Source organism: Eumetopias jubatus, unplaced genomic scaffold, assembly GCF_037043125.1.
Source record: "Eumetopias jubatus isolate StellerSeaLion01/CBP00866 unplaced genomic scaffold, mEumJub1_p1.0 scaffold_4, whole genome shotgun sequence".
NCBI lineage: Eukaryota > Metazoa > Chordata > Mammalia > Carnivora > Otariidae > Eumetopias > Eumetopias jubatus.
In genome coordinates, this window is record NW_028274810.1 from 180,587,858 (window position 1) to 180,611,026 (window position 23,169).

A 23,169-nucleotide genomic window follows, 5' to 3' on the forward strand; every position below is an offset into this window, starting at 1 on the left:
TTTAAGAAGATAAATTTTACCTCCAATTGCAGATAGTGGGCAAAATGTGTAGTATGAGTTTGGACCACTCAGGGAATAAAGTATAGTATGGGAAAATTTACATTACTAACTGAATTGATGATTGCCAAGCATTGGATTTAATAAGGAGCACACACATAAATTAACAAATGTTTGACATCTTAACAGCTCCAAAGCAAATATTTATTTCCTCTGACTTGTATGCCTATGAAATGAAAGTTCTGGACAGACAAAATGAATGCTCCTTAATGTATTTGTTAAATTCAAGATTTTTAAAAACACTTTACACAATAGACAAAATTTCATTAAAACTAGTTTTTAGGGGCACCTGGGTGCTCAAGTCGTTGAGCATCTGCCTTTGGCTCAGGTCATGATCCCAGGGTCCTGCTCCGCGGGAAGCCTGCTTCTCCCTCTCCCACGCCCCCTGCTTGTGTTCCCTCTCTCGCTGTGTCTCTCTCTGTCAAATAAATAAATAAAATCTTAAAAAAAACAACCACCAGTCTTTAAAAGTCCACTTTCATAAATACCTACTGAATTCATATATGCAAATGTCAAGAGGATAGAAAGATATGTAAAATACCTACCTGACTTCATGTGGATCATATGGATTAGAGTGATTACAATTTCAGAGGGTAGAAATTATATGTAATTTTCTATTTTATATACCTACCATGTTGCCTCTATTTAAAATAAGTATTTGCTGTTATTATTGCTAAGATCAGAGCCACAGTAGAAGATTACGGTGCTAACACATTATTTTATATTAATTGAAAAATTTACCCATTTAAATTGAGTATTTCTAAATCTTTGGGAAAATCAATTTCAAGAAGGGATATAGATCATGTTTTAGAAACAGGCATATGTAATCTTAACATATGAAAGCCATTGTCCCAAGAATCATAGGATCTGCTAAAGAGAGAACTTTAATGGCAGAACCAAGCACCATATCACTGGGTCTATTACAAAATAGAATTATTGTTTTTATAGGCTCAAATCATTTAAAGTAAGAATATACAAATAATATTCTTCTTGGAATATTTTAAACATGAAGAAATGCCATCAGTTCATCGTTTTTTCTTGCTTTCTCAGAAAAGTATTAAACCACTTTTCCCTAGGGTTTGACTAGCCTGAACACTTAATTAATTTCATTGTCCCCCTTAAATGCTCTTTCAAAAGAAAAATCATACAAGAAAACTAGCTGGCAGAGATTTCACACACACACACGCACACGCACACACACGCACACACACACGCACACGCACGCACACACACACACACACACACACACACACGGTTTCTCCAAGATAAACTCTGGGGTCAGGAGTCATTCAGACAAATCAAAATATTCTCATCATTTAAGATCTTAATAATGTTCTATAAATGGGTATTATTTATTTCACACATAATGGAGAGCATAAAGAAAAGTGGTATTTGTAGGAAGGTAGCAACACCCGGACTTTAAGGAGAGGTCCTTTGTCTGATATAATCAAGATAGGAGTGGGTTGTAGATGTAAATATCTAAATATATAGTCATTTGTCTATCTTTTAATATAAGGCAAAGGGTTTTCTTTGAGTATACTCATTAATTGCACTTTCAAACACATGAGTAATGCATTATCTGAGATGACCAGTTTGGTTTCCCTAAAGTCAAGCAATCTGACTTCAGCATTTGTTTGAGCTTCTATGATCCCTTTTCTTCACAATCAGATACAATTTTTGCTCCAACACTTAATTTGATAGTAATTTTTGTTTTTAATGACTCACCCCTATCAAGTCATTCAAAGGTCTCAGCTTTATACTTATACTCATATTTGACTGTTTTACATAACATTTAACTTATATGTATTTATAATAATAACCACAATGGCAAAATGACGTTTAAATAAACAAAACTAACTATTAAGAAGTATTTAAAGTTCTAGTAGTGGTAGTGAAAGGGGACAGTGCTCCAAAAGGTGGCATTTACTAGGTGTAAACACGCAGATGGCAACAAGCAGGGAGTCTGCCAAGCCAGTGAAATGGAAAGTAGTTAAAGAAGTTTCTACTGTGTGTCAATTCTTGCTGCTATTCGTATATATACAGAATATAGGTGGCCCTCATCTTCTTCAACACCTAGAAAAAAAGGTTATTTTTGAAAGTCATTTGCCTCAGTTCACAAACCTATTAGTTTACATTTACTTTCATATAATTTTCATTGGTATGTAGCATTCTTTTTGTTGTTGTTGTTTTGGAGAGAGAGAAAGAGTGAGCAGGAGGGGCAGAGGGAGAGAGAATCTCAAGCAGACTTCAAGCAGACTCTGTACTGAGCAGGGACTCCGACACGGGGCTGGGCTTGATCTCAGGACCCTGAGATCATGACCTGAGCAGAAACCTAAAGTCAGATGCTTCACCAACTGCACCCAGGCCCCCCAGTATGTATGCATTCTTTAGAGCCTCTAACAACTTGTTACTGAAAAAGTAAGTTTCTTGCAATCAAATTCCTGTGAAGGTTCTAAGACAACATCACTGTCCTACATGTAATTACATTTTCTCTTCATCAGAGTTTCTCTGAATGATTACATGTTATATTTTATCAATATCTATTACTTATTCCTTGTGGTCACCTGGGTACTAGAGCTTTGGAACTATGATATTTATTATTTATTTATTTATTTATTGGAACTATGATCTTTAACCTCACTCATTTGTTTCAGGGCATCTTCTCCTTTGATTCTTTAATCCCTTTCCTGCAGTATAAATGCTAGAGCTTTCAGTATCTCTCTGGGTGTCTTACTGGTGCTTTGTATAATGCCACAATGAGTGGGGCCCGATAGTCCTTTTCAAAATCCTTGGAAAATATTAGTGTTTATTTTTACAAACCTCATCCATACTTTCTAATGATGCTTTTAATATTTTCACAACTACTCCCCAACCCGTATCTTTTGCTGATCTCAGTATAGTTTGAGGTGGTTCTGTTGAACTTAAGCCTTTCTACTTCAACCCTGATCTTTATATTCATCTCTGGATTTGGTAGCCATAATTATCCTGTGACCTTCACTTTCAGATTTCTTTTGAAAGCAGCTTTGCTTAATTGTGAATTTGTTCTCAAAAGCTGACAAGAACAGTGCCAGTTGCTTAAGATCTGGTTCTGTCAACACACCAGAGATTGTTCTTTCATTAATCTGTATTTGTACCGGATTTTGTACTGTGATTATTTTTAAGTTACAGATTGCTGCCAGGGAAACCAAGCAATCAATAGCCTTTGTTTATTGCATCTATATAACCATACGCAAATTCTACAGATGTTCTGAACTCTAAGGAAGTGGTGAAGGTCAGCCTGTCTCTAAGGACTTGCTTAGCAAAGGATGTTCAGAATCTATTCTGTATACTTGCAGTTTTTAAGGTCATTAATGTTTATTAAAGCCCACTTAAAACCACTGACTTTTGGCTATGAACTGTAAAGTAGGCTGCATTTTAAGTTGATTTTATATAAATATTCTAACACTTGAGAATGATACTGCACATCTTAATATTCACTGTGAGATGGAAAATAAATTTAATGCTTATTATAATACTTACTAAAATTTAGTAAGTATTCACTATGACTGCTAATTTAAGTGGCATAGAAGGCAGTTATATCCGTTACAGGCTTCTGCAAGTACATTTAGAGGGCCTATATTGACTCAAAGGTTACGTATTCTAGATTGACTGACCATCCTGTGATAATCTTTATATCAAATGGGCTTTCGCAAACCTTTCATCTTCATGTAAAGTACGTGTAAAGTATCCTTAAAAAAAAAAGAAAAGAAATGAGAGAAGCTCCGAGCGTTTTCTTTCATTATGAAAGTCCAGAATCAAGCCATGTTTTTCAGTCGCATAAAGGATGGTTTATATTCTGGCAGATGGAAGTATAGGGAAAAATCTATATAAACATACAGATGTAAATGCATGCACATTTAGATAACCACAGAGAGACCGATACACCAAAGAGCCAGGTGAAATTCTCCAGTACCGTTCACTGCCCACCTCTCCCAGGGCAGAGAAGCGATTTAAAGCTACCGGCTCTGTCCACCTACACAAGCGCCGGAGAAAAAAGCATACCGATCTCTCTGAAAAAGGCTTGTAATTTCCTCCGTTCGTCAATAACTTGAGAGTGATGGGACGTCTAGACTAAAATAAAGGCTAGACCTTATGTCAGCCATACACCTTCGTTCGAAGAGAGTTTTAATTTAAAATTGCACGAGTCACTCAGCACCTTCCCTGCATGGAAAATTGCCCCGTCACAATCAAGAATGATTCAAAAACCCAAACACAGCTCCATCCTGACTAAAAGAGGAGCAGCAATCCGGCGGCTCCCCGGGCCCGCAGCCCGCCGCCCCGCCCCCACGGTCACCCAGCCCCGAGGGCGGAGCCTATATCGCCCCACCCCGCCCCGCCCCCCGCGTAACCCGGATACACACCCACCCTCCCCTTTCACCTCGTAGCCGTTGGCTAACGTGGAAGTGGGACCCGCTGGCCAGCTAAGAAGCCGGGACCGCGCTGCCGGGGGCAGTTGGGCGCGCGGCACGACGACGGAGGGCTTCTCGGCGCGGCTCGGGCTTTCCCTGGAGGGAGCAATGGGGCGCGCGGGCTCCGGCGAGCGGACGCCGGTGTAGGACGCGCGGCGCCCGGCCCGGGAGCGAGGCGGCGGCGGCGGGCGCGGGGAGGCCTGTGAGGGCCGCCGCCCCGAGCCCCGGCCTCCCGCGCCATGGCCCCTATGGGCATCCGCCTGTCCCCGCTGGGGGTGGCCGTGTTCTGCCTGCTGGGGCTCGGCGTGCTCTACCACCTGTACTCGGGCTTTCTGGCCGGCCGCTTCAGCCTCTTCGGCCTCGGCGGCGAGCCAGGCGGCGACGGGGCGGCGGGGCCCGCAGCCGCGGCCGATGGGGGCACGGTGGACCTCCGCGAGATGCTGGCCGTGTCCGTGTTGGCCGCTGTTCGCGGCGGCGACGAAGTGAGGCGCGTCCGCGAGAGCAATGTCCTCCACGAGAAGTCCAAGGGGAAGACGCGTGAGGGAGCCGAGGACAAGATGACCAGCGGGGACGTGCTGTCCAACCGCAAGATGTTCTACCTGCTCAAGACCGCCTTCCCTAACGTGCAGGTGGGTGCCACGAGCGCCGGGCGCGCTGGGAGCGGATGAGCGGGGGAGCCTCGGAGCGAGTTCCCAGCGCCTTGACACCTCCGACAGCCCCAGGTCGTGGGGTCCTGACTCCCATTTTGCAGATGTGGAAATTGAGAGGCGAAGTTAGGTGCTCAAGGTCGTACAAACAGCTGGCGGGTGAGATGAGTGAGGTTGCCGGTAGTGTGACTCAGAGCCTTTGCTCTTCTGGCCCCTCCCGGGCTATGTGTTCGTGCTTGTACCTGGGAGCTGGAGCTCTCGGTTCTGGGTGGGCCTTGATACCGAAAGGCTGTGAAAGTTAACTTCATTCCTTACCGCAGGGCCTTTTCTAAAACGAAGGGGTTGGACTAGAACCTACCCCATGGCCTTCTAACCCTCCTTGATGTAATTGCTGGAAGGGTTGTGACTATGGCATACACGTTTTCTGCCGGACCTACCAGGAGCTAATTGAGGGCCAAGAACTGTGGAAGTCTTGTTGGGGAGCTGTTAATATGCAGAGCATTTGTGGGGGATATGCTCATGATTTACTTTAGCTGTAGAATGATCTCTTAATGGCATGTATTTTGGGGGCTCTTTAAAGAAGTGTTTGGAAGTATATTTCCCAGCAACTTCATTTCAGCCGTCTACCTGGTATTTTCTCCAGAGAATGAGAATTGAAGAACCTTTGCCTTTTATTTGGGTAGGTTTCTGGGGGAAGGAATTGACATTTTCTTAGATAAATCCAGAATTTTGAATTTGTTATTAATACTTTTAAAATTCATTTTAGGGGAGCTGCCGTTGAATGAATAAAACTTAAAAAAAAAAAAGTTATAATTCCAGAGGAGGGGCTTAGCATAGTGTAGCAACACTTTATGAGTTATAGCGTTAACTCACCTGACAGTAGATTTTGGCTACTGGGAAGAAAAATTGTTTCCAGTGGAATTCTATTAATTAGATAAACAGTGAAATCTAAACCCCAGCTTCTTGGAAGGTATCTGACCTTTTACTGTTGTTATTGGAAGAGTTGGGAGAATATTGTCATTATAGAATTTACTTATTTTGTGTAACCCTCCCTCTGGTCTGTCATATTATTGCTTTGGTTCTTTTTTTGTCCTCTTTCTGTCATTTTTTTATTACTTTTTTTTTATTTCCTTAAAAAATTTTTTCTTGCAGGGGAAGGAACATTGGCTTCATATCATGAGGTGCTGGCAATCACCTGTAATTGACAGGAGAATTCTCAGACGAAACACCAAACATTTATTTTTCTTTTGCCCTACCCTACTTTATCATCACAAATAATACTTAACCTTGTGTTTGCATAGATGTTAAGATGTGCTTCTAAAATATTTTCTTTCTCCAAAACACGTGTTCTTTTCAGTGTGTGGAAGGAACAGGAGTTTCAGAGAAGCTGATGGAGAGTAGTTAAAACAGTAGAAATGGTAACCATTTCTTGAGTGTATTTTAGGCACCCAGACAATGGCCACACAGGACTTCATTTGATCACCACAGCAACTTTAAGAAGTAAATTTTATTTATGCCAATTTACAGATGGGAAATCTGAGGCTCATGACACTCCATAGTTTACATAAACTATCTAATTCTTCATTTTAGCTAGATCTTTAGGAGGCTACTTCAAATTTATAGTATAATTTCCTGGGGGAAAACATAAAATTGTAGAAGATTAAAAAGCAATAATAATGAAATATATCAAGCAGAGTTGATTTTTTTTTAAGGGTAAAAACAAAAATATTCTTAAGTACCAAAAACATGGAAGTGTGTGTATGTGTGTTCACATGTGAACTCCAGCCCATCCTACCAAACCCTTTGCTTTGGGTAACCTCCACAGGATTCTGCATTTGTTTTCTCACTTATTAGCAAATGCTGAGGGAATAGCTGCCAAGGGTGGTGAGCTGCATCTTATTAAACATAAAAGCTAGGCTTTCAGAATTGCAGATGTTGAAGGCTTTGCCTTTATGTAAAATAACTTTTTGTTTTCTTGTGATTGTTTGAATGTTCACCATGTATATGTTTAGTGTTGGACTTCTGCTGGAGTAGAGGAGGTTATGTTCATTTATACAGTGTCAAAGTAACGTGGTGTGATGTTGAGCTGCCTCCTTCTTTCACTATGTTGTTAGACTAGAGGCCAAATATTGTCATCTAAGTAGAAACCAGCCCTGGATTCTTTTCTTCCCTCTTGTCCTGCAGCACCCAGAATACAGTCTTAAATGTCTGGTTGTTTTTGAAGCCTTACCTGGATTTTTTATTAAGGAATTTAAGTCAGATCCCACTCAGTTGACTTCCTTATGGAAAATTAACATTGAGAAACCACAGATACTTTCTTCTTTTATCCTGGTGCCCTGTGCAAATAGGGAGAGGTCTCTTATTTTCTCCCACGATTTTCCTGTCTAGAATCAGAGGCTTGAGCTCTCCTGATGTTTACTTCTCAGTACAAGGATATACCAAATGTATATCTCTGTACACTCTGGAGTACTCAAGTGGGAGTGGTTTTATCCTTGGGGGACATTTGGCAAAGTCTGGAGATTTTTGCTTGTCACAACTGGGGGTGGAATGCTGTTGGTATCTAGTAGGTAGACCGTAAAGAGCCCACAATGCACAGGACAGCTCTCCATAACAAAGAATGATCTAGCCTAAGTTTTCAGTTGGTGCCCTGGTTGAGAAGCCTTACTCTGCAGAAGTGAGTGTTATCCTAAGAAAACTCAAGTTTGTCCCTGGATTTCCTTTTGTCTTAAGCCTTTCTTATGTTAGGGATCTAGGGAGAGTCCTTAGGGCAGTCTTTCTCCTCTTCTTAAACACTCTATGATTGATTTTATTGTAAGAAAGTAATAGTATCTGCAGCCATTTGTATGATACTGTCTTTAATTATATCCTTCTGAATAGTGATGAAAATGAAGGCTGACCATAGGTTTTTGGAGTGATTTATAGCCACAGAACATACAAACTTGGATTTATAGTTTCAGTTTAACGCACAGGGAGCTCTCAATGTGAGAGGCTGTATGTCCTCAACTTTACTTGTTCAGAGTTTTTGACTTTGAAAATGATTCATTTTACTTGAAATTAAAGCATGGTATTCCAAGCTGGTCAGAGTCTTGGGTCTATGCTTTCCTTGACCTCTAGGATGGGAGTTACATTCTTCTCTCAACAGGACTGCTCATTGGAAAAGTCTGAGAAGTGCTAATATAGTGCTAAGAACACATACCTTGAGGGGCGCCTGGGTGGCTCAGTTGGTTAAAGGTCTGCTTTCAGCTCAGGTCATGATCCCAGGGTCCTGGGATCGAGCCCCTTGTCGGGCTCCCTGCTCAGCGGGGAGCTTGCTTCTCCCTCTCCCTCTGCCTGCTGCTCCCCCTGCCTGTGTGTGCTCGTGCTCTACCTCTCTCTCTGTCTCTCTCTCTCTTTCGTTCTCTCTCAAATAAATAAAATCTATAAAAAAAAAAAAGGAACCCTTGCCTTGGCCAGTCACCCACCTGTGTGATCCTGGCCAGTCATTTCACTTCTTTGAGCTGCAGTTTCCTCTTCTTTAAAATCTAGATAACTGGTAATTTGATAATTAGTGCAGACATAAGCATCGCAGACAGAAGAAAACCAAGTTGAAAGGAGCTGGCCCAATAGAAGTGGTAGTATAGTAAATTCGAGTATCCTGATGGGTCTGAATCTGATGCACATTGGGGGAAATGATTGGAGGAAATGAGGAAGGTAAGCAGGGGCTGGATGGTATGCCAAACTCAAAGAGGTTTGGACCTGATCTTTAGTTTAATCCTAAAGTACTAAAGAAGACCAGATTTACCTGACTTTTCTTGAAGCCTGCAATATGCTTTGTTTGGGCTGTGGGCATTTGGAGGTGAGTGAGACCAGTTAGGGGTATATTAAAATAGGCTGTGCAAGAGATGAGGACCAGAACTCAGGCAATGGGAAAGTTATACTCAGCTTGGTTTACTAGCTAACATTTATTTAGTTCTCAGTAAGTAGCAAGCACTGAATTAAGCTTTTAAGCTTTTTATTCCCATTATTAATGTACTCTTGACAACAGTATAGGAAGTCAAGTGCTAATTGCCTCCATCCTGCAGATACAGAAATTGAGACTTGGAGAGGCTAAATAATTTACCAAACTTTAGACAGCTAGAAAATAATTTTAGGCCTGCAGAGAGATTCACTTCATGGTCTTAGTATCATCTCAGGTCTGTTTAATTCTATATATTAAGGCAGTATAGGAGGTATAACTACAGTGTACTTTTAACTAACCTACAGTATTTTGAATGATTAGAAGGCCTCAGGGGTTGATGCTTGGAGAATAGTTTGGAGGGAGTAAACTAGTTAGGAGGTTTTTTCAAGAGAGATGACACATTTTAAATCGGGGGTATGGTTGTAGAGAAGAGAGAATTGGAAAGAGATGAGAGAATTTCTAAGGGTGTTACAGAGCATATCTATATCTGGCTTTCGCGATTGGTGTGTTGGCTGGAGATAAAGAAGAGTGAGGGATGACATGTCCAAGGGGGCAGATCATGAGTGCCATCTTATTAGACTTACGAAGTTAGAGTTGTCTTTGATGTGGCCAAGGGGACATGTTAAGGAGGCAGTTGAATATATGGGTCTGAAGCTCTGATGAGGCATCTGAACTTGAAATATGAATTTGTGAGTCATTATTGTTGTGATATTAATTGAAACCCATGTGGACAGGTTTGCTTATGGAAAGAATATAGTGTGAAAGGGGAAGATCAAGGGCCTAAGGCCCAACAAAGATAGAAAATAATCATTTAATAATAATAGCAGCCAGCTTTTATTAAATGCCTACTCTGTGTTAAGCACTATGCTAAGCTTGTTTGTTTTACCGATTCTATTTCATTAATTCATCCAGAGAACCCAGTAGGAAGTTATATTTATCATCCACTTTTAGCAGCACAGAAAGATTAGGTGGCTAGCCTAGGTGAGTCACATTCCCAATAAATTGAGGAGCTGGCATGACAGAACATACTCTTAATGATGGTCCTGTATGGTGAACGGTCATGGGTGAACTTTGTGAGAGCTTGCTTGGTGGCTTGATGGAAAGGGAGCAAAATTGAAAAAGATGGGACAGGGGAAAATGGAGATAGTAAAGACAAAGCTTTTAAGAAATTGGACTTCTAAGGAGCTTGGCTGGTCTTATATGGGACTAAGACAAGTTTCTATGGATTTTTTTTTTTTTTGGTGTTTTTAAGATGTGAGACATTAGAACATGTTTAATTAATTATAGGTATATGTTTGAAAGATGGTATTGATAGTGAAACACTTCTGAAAAGGTAGAAGAAGACATCCATTTAGAAAATAGTTACTGCATGTTTGCTATGTGATAGGCACAGTGCGAGGCACTGTATCTAAAATCTTTATGATACTATGATTTATGGAGAAATGCAGTAGTTGGTGCCTTCTTAAAGCATTAACCAAAAGCCTCTTCAACCCCAAAGTACCTGGACTTTGATGTGAATAGCATTAATTGTGTTCTGAAGTCTTGATTTCCTATTCTTCAGTTCCCTGTTGAGGACTGAGACAGATAGGCAGTAGCAATGAGGGAGGGAGAGTAGATTGAACGGAAATGGTGATGGGGAAGAAATGAAAGTACATTGGCAAAGAATAAAGTTGTCAATGCAGAAGTATTTATTCAACACCTACTGTGCCAGACACTGGCTTAGGCAGTGGGATGCGGCTACAGTGTGAAGGAAATTGCGTCCTAGAACTCATAAAACCTAAGTTCTGGTGGGTCAGAATAGATGGTACACATGTGAACAAATAAACTGATTTCAGATACTAATAAGGGTTTTGAAGAAGAAAAATAAAACCATGTCAGGAGAGTGAACGGGGGCTTCTGCTTTGGCCATGGTAGTCAGGGCAGGCCGTTGTAAGTCTGTCATTTGAGCTGAGATCTGAATAAGAAGCACACTATCATGAAGAGATTTGGGAAAAGTGTATACAGCAGAAGAGTACAAGTACAAAGGCCTTGAGGCCAAGGGACCAAAAAAAAAACAGGTCTGGAGTGTAGGAAATAAGGATGCAAATAGAGAAAGGGTACTGGGGCCAAATCATCCAGGCCTTACTTTGTAGATGATGGTAAGGTGTCTGGATTTTATTTCTGTGTAATGAGAAACCGTTGGCAGGTTTTAAGCAGGGAGTCACAATACTCTGATTTAGGAAGATGGCAGGTTGCTGGGTTGCAAAGGGAAGGTCCATAAAGGCAGTGATTTTGTCCATTTTGTTCATTATTTTATCCTAGTGCCCAAAACAGTTTAGAATATGTGGTCATTAATAGTTGTTGAATGAATGAATGAATGAATCAGTGAATCCATTATAGGAGGCTGGAGAGATCGAAGGCTATTTTAGAAATCTAAGTGAGAGATAGATAGTGGTTTAAATCAAGATTTGCTTGGTATACAGAATTTCATGTATTTAGAATTGGGAGGTAGAATTTCCAGGACTTACTGGCTGGTGAAATGTGGAAAAGAATTGAGATAGGCTTACTGATCTTGATCTTACCAGTGTTTGCAAGGCTGTTTACAGGATTTAATCCATTTGTAGGTGTGTAATGTTAGTGGCAGGTTACAAATAGCAGTTGTGCAAAAGTAGATGAGGACATTGTGCTGATGTTTTTGTTCTCTTGCTCCATTTGTTTCTTACTAACCTGACTCTGAGGAAAGATGTTTTCAAATACAGTTCTATAATTTGTTAGGTCATACTACATTGAAAGAATATGGAGACGCTGACTTGAACTTTAGGAAAAAATCTTAATCATAAGGCACAGTAGTTGCTTCCTAGACGTGGCACTGCCATTTTTGTAAACTGCAGGGGTTTGTAGTTTGTAAACTACTTTGTAGTTTCTGGTAGTCACATTTGTTAAGTTTATTCTGTGGTGTTTGTATGGTGTTATTCTTACATTCATTCATCTGATGTAGCTTAGCACTGTTTATTATTAAGTGCATGGGCCCTAAATCCAAAGTACTTTAAATTGATGTCTGCAAGATGGTAGAATAGGAGTTCTCTACTGTCATTCCCTCACAGGACATTGATTTGGGTAGTCATTCACAGACAAGAGTTCCTTTGTAGGAGTCTGGGAGACCAGCAGAGAAGTTCCAGCACACCATTGGGGCCAAAAAAATAAAAAAGAAATTTAAAAAAAAATCTTAAGAATAGATGCATTGATGAGAGTAAGAGGGACATTTTCATTTTGCTTGCATCACCCGTCCATCAAGGTCAATGCCAGGAGAGACCCATGCAGCCTGCAGTTTCACCCACAGGAGTGTGTGAGTGAGTACCTGGCTTTCCCAGCCAAGCAGAACACTGCCCAAGGACCCCACTTTTGTCTCTTGTCACCTATTTTACTAAAGTGATCTGTAAGGCTAAGGGGTTGGGAGAGGCTGTGGGCATGTAAACCAGGGCTCAGAACTCCAAAGGGATGCTATGAATCTCTTCGTAGATACCCATCAGGAAGGCTGCCCATGAGCCACTGAGGATTCCTTACCCTCAGATCCCCTCAACTGGCTCACGGTCACCCTCAACACTCTCTACGCCTTGCCCAAACCCACCCCACTCACCCACATTGGCCTGATTTTAGCGTGTGCTCCTGTAGACGATGAGACTGAGCCTTTGCAAATGGCTGGCAAACAAGTGCAGAAAGCCAGCATAACTGCGGAATTGGGAAAAGGCTCACAAACTTGAGTATTTCAGGGTACCACACTAGAGAAAACAAGCCTGGCCTGGCTTTGTGGGATTGAGACAAAGCATATAATGTTATTGCCCTCCAGGAGGGAACAGAAAGTGTGTAGAAGGCACATCCGTAGAAGAGGTCAGAGAAAGTGTCAGAATTCTACATCAGACTCAAGGTAAGATTGCTCTCTCCCAAAGCCAGTCAGTAAAGACTGGAGGAGACAACTCCTGCTTCACATGTGAAGGCAGCAATGCAAGACTTCAAGGAATACCAAAAAAAGTAAGGAGATACAACATTGCCAAAGGATCGTAATTTTCTAGTAACTAGAACCAAATAGAGATCTACAAATTGTCAATTCAAAATTAGTGTTTTAAGGAAGTTCAGTGAGCTTAAGAGAACACAGACAACTCAAATCAGGAAAACGATGCATGAACAAAAGGAGAGATAACAACAAAGAGAAGTTAAAAAAGCCACTAGAAATTTTAGAACTGAAGAATACAAGAAATGAAAATTCAGTAGAGAGAATCGACAGAAGACTTGATCAAGTAGAAGAAGGAATGCACGAACTCAGAAACAGATCATTTGAAATCATCCAGTCAACAGAGAAAAAAGAAAATACATAAAACAAGTGAAGAAAGCCTGTGTGCATTATGGGGCACCATCAAGTGTAACTATTTACATTTTGGGAGTCCCAGAGAAGGAGAGAGAGAAAAAAGGGCAGAAAGTTTATTTAAAGGAATAGTGGCTGAAAATCAGGGGAGAGAGAGGAACATCTCGCTATGTGAAGCTCATAGGTCCACAAATTCAACTCAGAGGACTTTATTGAGATACATTATAATAAAATGTCAAAAATCAAAGACAGAATTTTGAAAGCAATAGAAAAACTCATCTGATACAAGGGAACCCCCATAAAGCTACCAGCAAATATCTCATCAGAAGCTCTATAGGCCAGGAGAGAGTAGGATGATACATTCAGAGTGCTGAAAGAAAAAAAAAAACCTGCCAACCAGGAACACTTACTTTACCTTGTAGCACTGTCCTTCAGAAATGCAGACTAGATAAAGACTTTCCCAGACAAATAAATGCATCACCACTAGACCTGCCTTAACAAGAAACGTTAAAAGGAGTTTTTCAAGCTGAAATGAAAGGATGCTAAATAGTAATGTGAAAACAAAGTATAAAATTCACTGGTAAGTATATAGTGAAATTCATAATATTCTAATGTAATAGTGGTGTGTAAATCATTTAACTCTAATACAAAAGTTAAAAGGTGAGTTTTAAAACTATAGCTACAAAAATTTGTTAAGGGATATAGAATATAAAAATATGTTATATCAAAAACATGTGGAGGGAGTGAAAGAGGGAATAGTTCATATGCAATCAAAGTTAAGTTGTTATCAACTTAAAATACACTGTTACAACTATAAGATATTTTATGTAAGTCTCATGATAACCACAAGGCAAAAACCTCTGATAGACAAAGGATACCACCATGGAAAATCATCAAATCCCAAAGGAAGACAGAGAGTAAGAAAGGAACAAAGAAACCACAGAAAACCAGGAAGCAATTAACAAGATGGCATTAGTAAGTCCACACTTACTAATAATTATTTGAAATGTAGATGAACTAAATTCTCCAATCAAAAAACAGCAGGTAAATGGATTTAAAAAAAAAAAAAAAAAAAGACCCAACTGCATGCTGCCTACAAGAGAAACACATTAGAGACACACATAGGATCAGAGTGAAGGGATGGAAAAAAAATATTCCATGCAAATGGAAACCCAAAGAGAACAGGATAGCTATACTGCTATTAGACAAAATAGACTTTGAGTAAAAAACTGACAAAGAAGAATTTATGTAATGATAAAAGAGTCAGTTTATCAAGAAGATACAACAGTTGTAAATACATATGTACCCAACATCAGAGTACTAAATATATTGAGCAAATATAGATCTGAGGACAGAAACAGACAGCAATACAATAATAGTAAAGACTTCAATACCTCACTTTCACCAATGGATAGATCATCTAGATAGATCATCAATAAGGAAATAATGAACTTGCACTACACTTCAAACTGATAAAGACACTGTCAGATATATACAGACCATTTCATCCAACAGTAGCAGAATACACATTCTTCTCAAGCTCATATGGAATACTCTCCAGGGTAGATAGCATGTAAGGCCAGAAAACAGGTCCTAATAAATTGAAGATTAAAATCATAATCATAGGGCGCCTGGGTGGCTTAATTGGTTAAGCAACTGCCTGTGGCTCAGGTCATGATCCTGGAGTCCCAGGATCGAGTCCCACATCGGGCTCCCTGCTCGGCAGGGAGTCTGCTTCTCCCTCTGACCCTACCCCCTCTCTTGTGGTCTCTTTCTCACTCCCTCAAATAAATGAAATAAAATCATAAAAAAAAATCATAATAAGCCTTTTTTGACCACAGTGGTGTAAAACTAGAAGTCAATGATGACAAAAACTGGAAGATGCATAAATCTATGAAAATTAAACAATATACCCTTGAACAACCAGTGGGTTCAAGAAGAAATCAAAAGGGAAATGAAAAAAAATCTTGAAATTAACAAAAAAGGGGCACCTGGGTGGCTCAGTTGGTTAAGTGTCCGACTCTTGATTTTGGCTCACATCATGATCTCAAGGTTGTGAGATCGAGTCCTGCACTCAGCTCAGAGCCTGCTTAAGATTCTCTCCCTCTGTCTCCCTCTTTCTCTTTCTCCCTCTGAAAATTAACAAAAATGGAAGTACAACATACCAAAACTTATGGGATGCAGCAAAAGCAGTTCTAAAAGGGAAATTTATAATGATAAATGCTTACATTAAGAAAAATGAAAGATTTCATTATGCCTAATGAGCTAATTTATACCTTAAGGAACTAGAAGAAGAGCAAACTAAGCTCAAAGTTAGCAGAAGGAAGGAAGTAACAAAGGTCAGAGCTGAAATAGAGACTAGAAAAGCAATAAAAAATACCAACCAAGAGCTGGTTTTTTTAAAGATTAGATTGACAAACCTTTAGCTAGTCAGAGATAAAAGGATTCAAATATATAAATTCAGAAATGAAAGCATAAGCATTACACCTGATAATACAAAATGCAAATGATCATGAGAGACTACTATGAATAATTATAGGCCAATAAATTCGATAACCTAGAAGAAATGGATCAGTTCCTGGAAACATACAACCTACTAAGACTGAATCATGAAGAAATAGAATACCTGAACCAACCTATAAGGAGAATGAATCATTAATCAACTTCCCAGTAAAGAAAATCCCAGAACTAGATGTCTTCACTGGTCTACCGAACATTTAAAGGAAAATTAATACCAATCCTTTCAAATTCTTCCCCCAAACTGAAGAGGATGGAATACTTCCAAACTCACTTTATGAAGCCAGCATTACCCTAATATCAAAGCTATGCAGGGACACTACAAGAAAAGAAAATCACAGGCCATTATTCCTCATGAACATAACATGCAAAAATCCTCAAGAGAATACAAGCAAACTGAATTCAACAGACATTAAAAGGATCAAACACCATGATCAAGTGGGATTTATCCCTGGGTTGAAGGATGGTTTCCATATATGCAAATTGATCAGTGTGATATACCACATTAACAGAATGAAAGATAAAAATCACATGATTATCGCAACATAAAAAGCATTTGACAAAATTCAACATTTTTCATGATAAAAACTCAACAAATTAGGTATAGAAATATACCTCAACGTAATAAAGGCCATATATGACAAGCCCACAGCTAACGTGATACCCATTCATGAAAATCTAAAAGCTTTTCTTCTAACAACAGGAAGCAAGGATGCCCACTTAGTACTTCCATTCAACATAATACTGAAGTCCTAGCCGGAGCAGTTAGGTAAGTAAAAGAAATAAAATGCATCCAAATCAGAAAGGAAGAAATAAAATTGTGTGCAGATGACATGATTTTTACATACAGAAAACTAAAATTAACAAAATACTACTGGAACTAATAATAAAAACCCTGTAAAGTTGTAGGATACAAAATCAACAAACAAAAATCATTATATCATTTCTATGTATTAACAACAATGAACTATTTGAAAGAGGAATTAAGAAAATTCCATTTACAATAGGATCAAAAACAGTAAAATACTTAGGAATAAATTTAACTAAGGAGGTGAAAGATCTGTATACTGAAAACTAAGTCATTGGTAAAAGTAATTTAAGAAGACACAAATAAATGGAAAGGTGTTACATGTCTTGGATTAGAAGAATTAGTGTTGTTAAATTGTCCATGCTGCTCAAAGCAATCTACACATTTAGTGCAATCCCTATCAAAATTCCAATGGCAGTTTTCAGTGAAATAGAATAAATAATCCAGAATTCACATGGAACCACAAAAGACCCAAGTAGCTGAAGCAATTTTAAGCAAGAAGGACAAAGCTGGAGGCATCACATTTCGTGACTTAAAATTATATTACAAAGCTACAGTAATCAAAACAGTATGGTAGTGGCATAAAACATACACATAGACCAAAGGAATAGAGTATAGAGATAAATCCACACATACACATTTAACTAATCTTTGACAAGGCATCAAGAAGATACCACAGGAAGAAGATAGGTTCCTCAATAAAGGTGCTGGGAAAACTGGTTATCTATATGCAAAAGAATAAAACTGGATCCCTATCTTACACCTCTCAACAGAAACTAACTCAAAATGCACAAAAAATTTAAACATAACCACCTGAAACCATAAAGCTCTTTGATACTGGTCTTAGCAATGATTTTTTTGGAAAAGCCACTAAAAGTACAGAAATCAAAAGCAAAAATAGGGGCACCTGGGTCGCTCAGTTGGTCAAAGCATCTGACTCTTGATTTCAGCTCAGGTCATGATCTCAGGGTTGTGTGACTGAGCCCTACCTAGCATGGTACCTGCTTAAGATTTTCTCTCTCCCTCTCTGTTGCCCCACCCTCTAAAAAAAAAAAAAGCGAAAATAAGTGAAACAATGTCAGGTTAAAAAGCTTCTGCACAGCAAAGGAAAACAACTAAAGGACAAGGCAACTATGGAATGACAGAAGATATTTGTAAACAATGTATCTGATGAGGGGCTAATATCTAAATTATATAAGGAATTCATTCAGTTCAATAGCAAAAGATAAGTAATCCAATTAAAAATGGGCAAAGGACCTGAATATACATTTTTCCAAAGAAGACCTACAAATGATTGTCATTTATATGAAAAGGTGTTCCACATCACTAATCATCAGGGAAATACAAATCAAAACTACAACTGAGATACTACTTCACCTGTTAGGATGCCTATTATTAGACAAGAGGTAAAGGTTGGCAAGCATGTGGAGAAAAGAGAACTTTTACCCCATTGGTGGGAATGTAAATGAGTATAGCCATTATGGAAAGCAGAGTGGAGGTTCCTCAAAAAATTAAAAACAGAACTACCATATGATCCAGCAATCCTACTTCTGGATATATATCTAAATGAAATTAGTATCTGGAGATATTTGCACTCACATGTTCATTGTGGCAATAGTCACAATAGCCAAAATATGGAAATGATAAGTGTCTGTCAGTAGGTGAATGGATAAAGAGAAAAGGGTATATATGTATGTATGTGTATATATACACACATATGTGTACACACACACACACTGAAATGTTATTCTGCCATTAAAAAGAAGGAAATCCTGCCACTTGGGATAACATGGTTGAGCCTGGAAGGCATTATACTAAGTGAAGTGAGCCACACAGAGAAAGTATTGTGTGGTGTCACTAATATGTGGAATCTTAAAAAAAAAAAAAAATGTTGAGCTCATAGAAACAGTGATTAAAATGGTGATTGCCAGAGTCTAGGGAATGAGGGAATAGAGATGTTGGTCTAAGGGTGTAAACTTTTAGTTATGACTAAGATGAATAAGTTCTGAGCATCAAATATACAGATGGTTATGGTTAATAATACTGTATCGTATACTTGAAATTTGCTTCAAGAGTAGATTTTTAAGCGTTCTCACCACAAAAGAAAAAAGTAAATAAGTGATAGATGTATTAATTAACTTGATTATGGTAATCATTTTATAGTATATACATATATCAAATCATCGCACTGTACACTTTACATATACATTTGTATGTATGTATATATGTATAGTTTTCTCAGTGAAGCTGGGGGGGAAAAGCCAAATATGTCCCCAGTGCCACAGTCTTAGTATTCTAACATAATAAGTTTAATAGTAAGTCTTGATATCTGGTCAGGAAAGTCCTCCCACCATGATATTTCTATTTTTTTTTCCTTCACCAAAATGGATTGCTCTTTTTCCAAGAGGGGGTTAAAAAACAAATCTGTAGGGTTTTGATGGGAGTTTTCATTAAATCTGTAGATTTACTGATAGGAGAATTGACATCTTTATCATTTTTAACTCATTAACGTTTTTCATACAGATTTATTTTCTCCATAGTGCTTTTGTACATCTTGGGTAGTTTTATGTCTGGATAATTTACTTCTTTTGTTTAAGTGGCTTCCATTTTTATGTTAAATACTTTAGTATTTGTCTCTGGTATATAAGAAGTGCAATTGATGTTAAGTATTGATCTTATGTATCTGGAGACTTTGCTGTTATTCTGTAATTTATCTACAAGTTCTTTTGGATTTTCACCAGTTGCATGTTAATGATTTCGCTTCTTCCTTTCTATCTCTGTACCTCCCTACATAGGCCACCCTCCTTTAGCTTTCTGCAATGGCTAGGACACTCTGCACATTGTTAACAGAGGTTATGATGGAGGGCAGCTTCCTCTGTGTCATGCCTGCAGTGTCTTTCACCATTGGGTTTCCATTATTGTCAAACCTCATCCTTTCTTCTTGGTTTACTCAGCTCCTTTCTTCTTGGCTTGCTTACTCTGCTCTAGCCCTACTGGCCTCCTTGCTTGCTCTGAATATACCAGGCACACTCCCACCTCAGGGCCTTTGCAATTTTACTCGGTGGGCTGGAAGGTGCTTCCTTTAGATAGATGCCTGCTAGGCTCACTTCCTTTAAATTGTCATTCTAATGCCACCTTTTCCTTAGCTGCCCTATCTTTGAAAACAAATGGCAACTTTTTTGCAGCATATTTTGCATATCATATAATTTGCCCATTGCAAATGTCTAGTTCAGTAGTTTTTAGATTTGCCAAGGTGTGCAACTTTTATCATTAATCAGTTTTAGAACATTTTCATCGCCCTAATAATATACCTGTGCCCATTTGCTGCAATCTCTGTTCCCACCCTTACCCCAGGCAACCACTAATCTTCTGACTCCATAGATTTGCCTGTTAGAGACATTTCACATAAATGGAATCATCTTGGATGTGACCTCTTGTTTCTTGTTTATTTCACTTAGCATAATATTTTGGGGGTTCATCAGTGCTATAGTATGAGTAGTACTTCATTTTTTTTTTTTTTTGGCTGACTAACATTTCATTGTATGATGTACCACATTTTGTCTATCCATTCATCTGTTGATGGACATTTGGTAGTTTATAATTTTTGGCTAGTATGAATAATCCCAGGCATGGCATCCTATCTTAAAGAATAACCCTTCTTCTACTGTCCTACAGCACACTTCTTCCCTGCTACATTCTATGTTTCCTTGTCACTGTCACAGTTCACATTTTATTTATGTATCTTGCTTATTGTTTATCTCCTTCTCTAGAATTTCTGCTAAGCTCCACAAGGGCAGAGATTTTTGTCTCAAATTGATCACTGTTATACATCAGACCCTGGAACTGGCAATCAGTAAACATTTACGGAATTGGTAAAGGAATAAGTGAATGGATGGATTGGATGTTTACAGTACACCATATTAAAAATATTTTTTGATTTAATTGGCTTAGTGTTTCTGGAATATTACTATTTTTAACTTTCTCCCTGACAATTTGGGATATGTCAAGGCACTTTCCAGAGATTGCTGGTATTTGTAGGGTTTTCACCATGTGTGACTTTCCACTTACATAGGTGTCAGTGTTACAATCACTCTGACACTCTAGTATGGGGTCTGGGCATGGAATCACATGCAGTATAAACACAGTGATCTGCTGTGGAAAGGGAGCTTGTCTGTCTGTCTTCAGCTCGGTCATGATCCCAGGGTCCTGGGACCCAGTCCTGCATCGGGCTCCCTGCTCAAAGGAAGCCTGCTTCTCCCTCTCCCAACTCCGCCTGCTTGTGTTCCCTCTCTCACTGTCTCTCTCTTGAAAAATAAATAAAATCTTTGAAAAAAAAAAAAGGGGGGCTTGTCAGAAGAAAGCACAATACCCAAAAGCCTGTCTTGCTCCAGTCTTCCTACTGGAAATTCACATCTTGGGGACATTTTTTCTTGTATATGTTATGATTTGGTAGAGGGAGTCTTTTGATAAGGTAGTATTTAAATAAGGTTGACAGTCTGTTATTAACCTTATTCTTAAAACGCAATTAGTTCTTAGATTTGCCTCATTGGTATGTCCTTTTACAAAAGTAAATACAATTCTAACACATTAATTTAAATCATTGTTTTATAAACCAGAATGTATTTTAAGTATTCATTAAGAAGCTCACTGTTGAAAGCAGTGGTTTTCTACTCACCCACACCTTTACATTATCTGTATGGTAAATCAGATTTATTTTATATTTTAATTTTGTTTCTTAGCAAGTAAAAATAGAAAATTTGACTTCAGCATTTTATCCTGTGACATACCTTTGGTTTATAATGAAGAGAAGACTGATCTTTTTTTTGGTCCTTTTGGATTACCCATCTCAGTTTTGTTTACATTTTATAATATACTAGCTTATGATCTATTTCATTATTTCCAGGGTTTTTTTTCTATTGATCAAAGGTATATTTTAGATGATTACTTTTCTAGGATATTGTGTCTCTTAGCATTCATCAGTTCTCTGTTTTGAGGCATAGTTCTTTTAAGTCCATTGTCCCTTTTCTCCTCCTCTTATAGTTGATTGTGTTCAGTTCAATGTTCCATAATATTGTCAGTCTATTTTCACACTTTAGATCTACTATTTTTTATAAATATCATTAAGCTTTAAATAGTTTGTTTCTTAGTTTCTCTATATTTTTCTATAATTGGATTCTCTGTCTTAGGCAACAGACAGCTTGAATATTGGATTGGAAAGTACTTGAAGACAAGATGTTGCTGGAATTTCTTTTATATGTTTCCATTTTACAGTGAAATGCTTCAAAATAAAAATGCTGATCTACCTACTTTCAGTTTGTGTGATTTGGTCTGAAATGTTTTTCTCTTTTGTGTTTTTTCAGGTGGCGTTTTTTTCTTTCCAAATTTTTTAACTGTCATCTATTTTTGGTGCAGATAAATACTGAGGAACATGTGGATGCAGCTGATCAGGAGGTTATCTTATGGGATCGTAAGATTCCTGAGGACATCCTGAAGGAAATAGCCACCCCTAAAGAGGTACCAGCAGAAAGTGTTACTGTCTGGATCGATCCACTTGATGCTACACAGGAATATACAGGTGACTTTACATTAAAATTGATCTCAAACTTCAGAGTGCCATTATATATTGGAGAACCAGAACAAAGGCAGTTAGTATATACTTGGTGGTAAATAGTTTACCAATCTTACACAACTTTTCCAATAAGATTTTAAGACAGACAACTGGATTAACGCAATGCGATATGAAACCTTTGAACTGGATGAGTTATTCTCAACCTTTACCCCCGACCCCAAAACCAGTATATATTGTGGCATACTCCTATTGGTGATAGCGATTCACTGTATCGCTGATCCTTCAGAGGAGGGACATTTTTAACAGTCACAACGAAATCATTCCTATTAGACACAAATTTATTGAAGTGTTTGTTTATAGATGGAGTTGTATATTGAGGTGTGAGTTCAGGTATTTATTTATATAGCCAGAATACAATATTTACTTGTGATTTGGGGAATTTAGGTTTTATTGCGTATACATCTATCTTTGGAATTCCGAATAGTAAATCTAGGCACCCAGGGGTAATTAAGTAGCAAAACAGAGAATTACTGCCCTCATCTCCATTTTCTTTTTTTTTTTTTTTTTACCTAGTCCTAGCTCAGATTTCATTTCCGTAGCTCCTCTCATGCCTTGTTTCTTACTCAGAGATAACCAATTCCTGCTTTTTCTCTCTTTTGTTGGAGTATATGGTAGTTAATTGCTTATCTATGTGCCCTCCTTCTAGATAGTAAATTCTCTGAATGTGGGGCCTTCTGCTTTTTCATCTTTGTATTCTAGTCCTTAAGCGCTGAACTTGACCATAATAGACAGACAGTAGGTAACTATTTGGAGAACAGGGGGAAGATACAAGGTGTCTAATAGTAAC

At 38.6% G+C, this 23,169-nt stretch overlaps 1 protein-coding gene across 1 annotated transcript in view; it reads left to right on the forward strand.

Annotated features, from left to right (window-relative positions):
* Window positions 1-4,473: 4,473 nt before the first annotated feature.
* BPNT2 (3'(2'), 5'-bisphosphate nucleotidase 2) overlaps window positions 4,474-23,169 on the forward strand; it is a 37,056-nt gene continuing 18,360 nt past the window's right edge. The window contains exons 1-2 of the mRNA XM_028118990.2: window positions 4,474-5,134; window positions 22,166-22,328. Coding sequence (XP_027974791.1) covers window positions 4,745-5,134; window positions 22,166-22,328 — 553 coding nt within the window. The 5' untranslated portion in view covers window positions 4,474-4,744. The remainder of the gene's footprint in view (window positions 5,135-22,165; window positions 22,329-23,169) is intronic.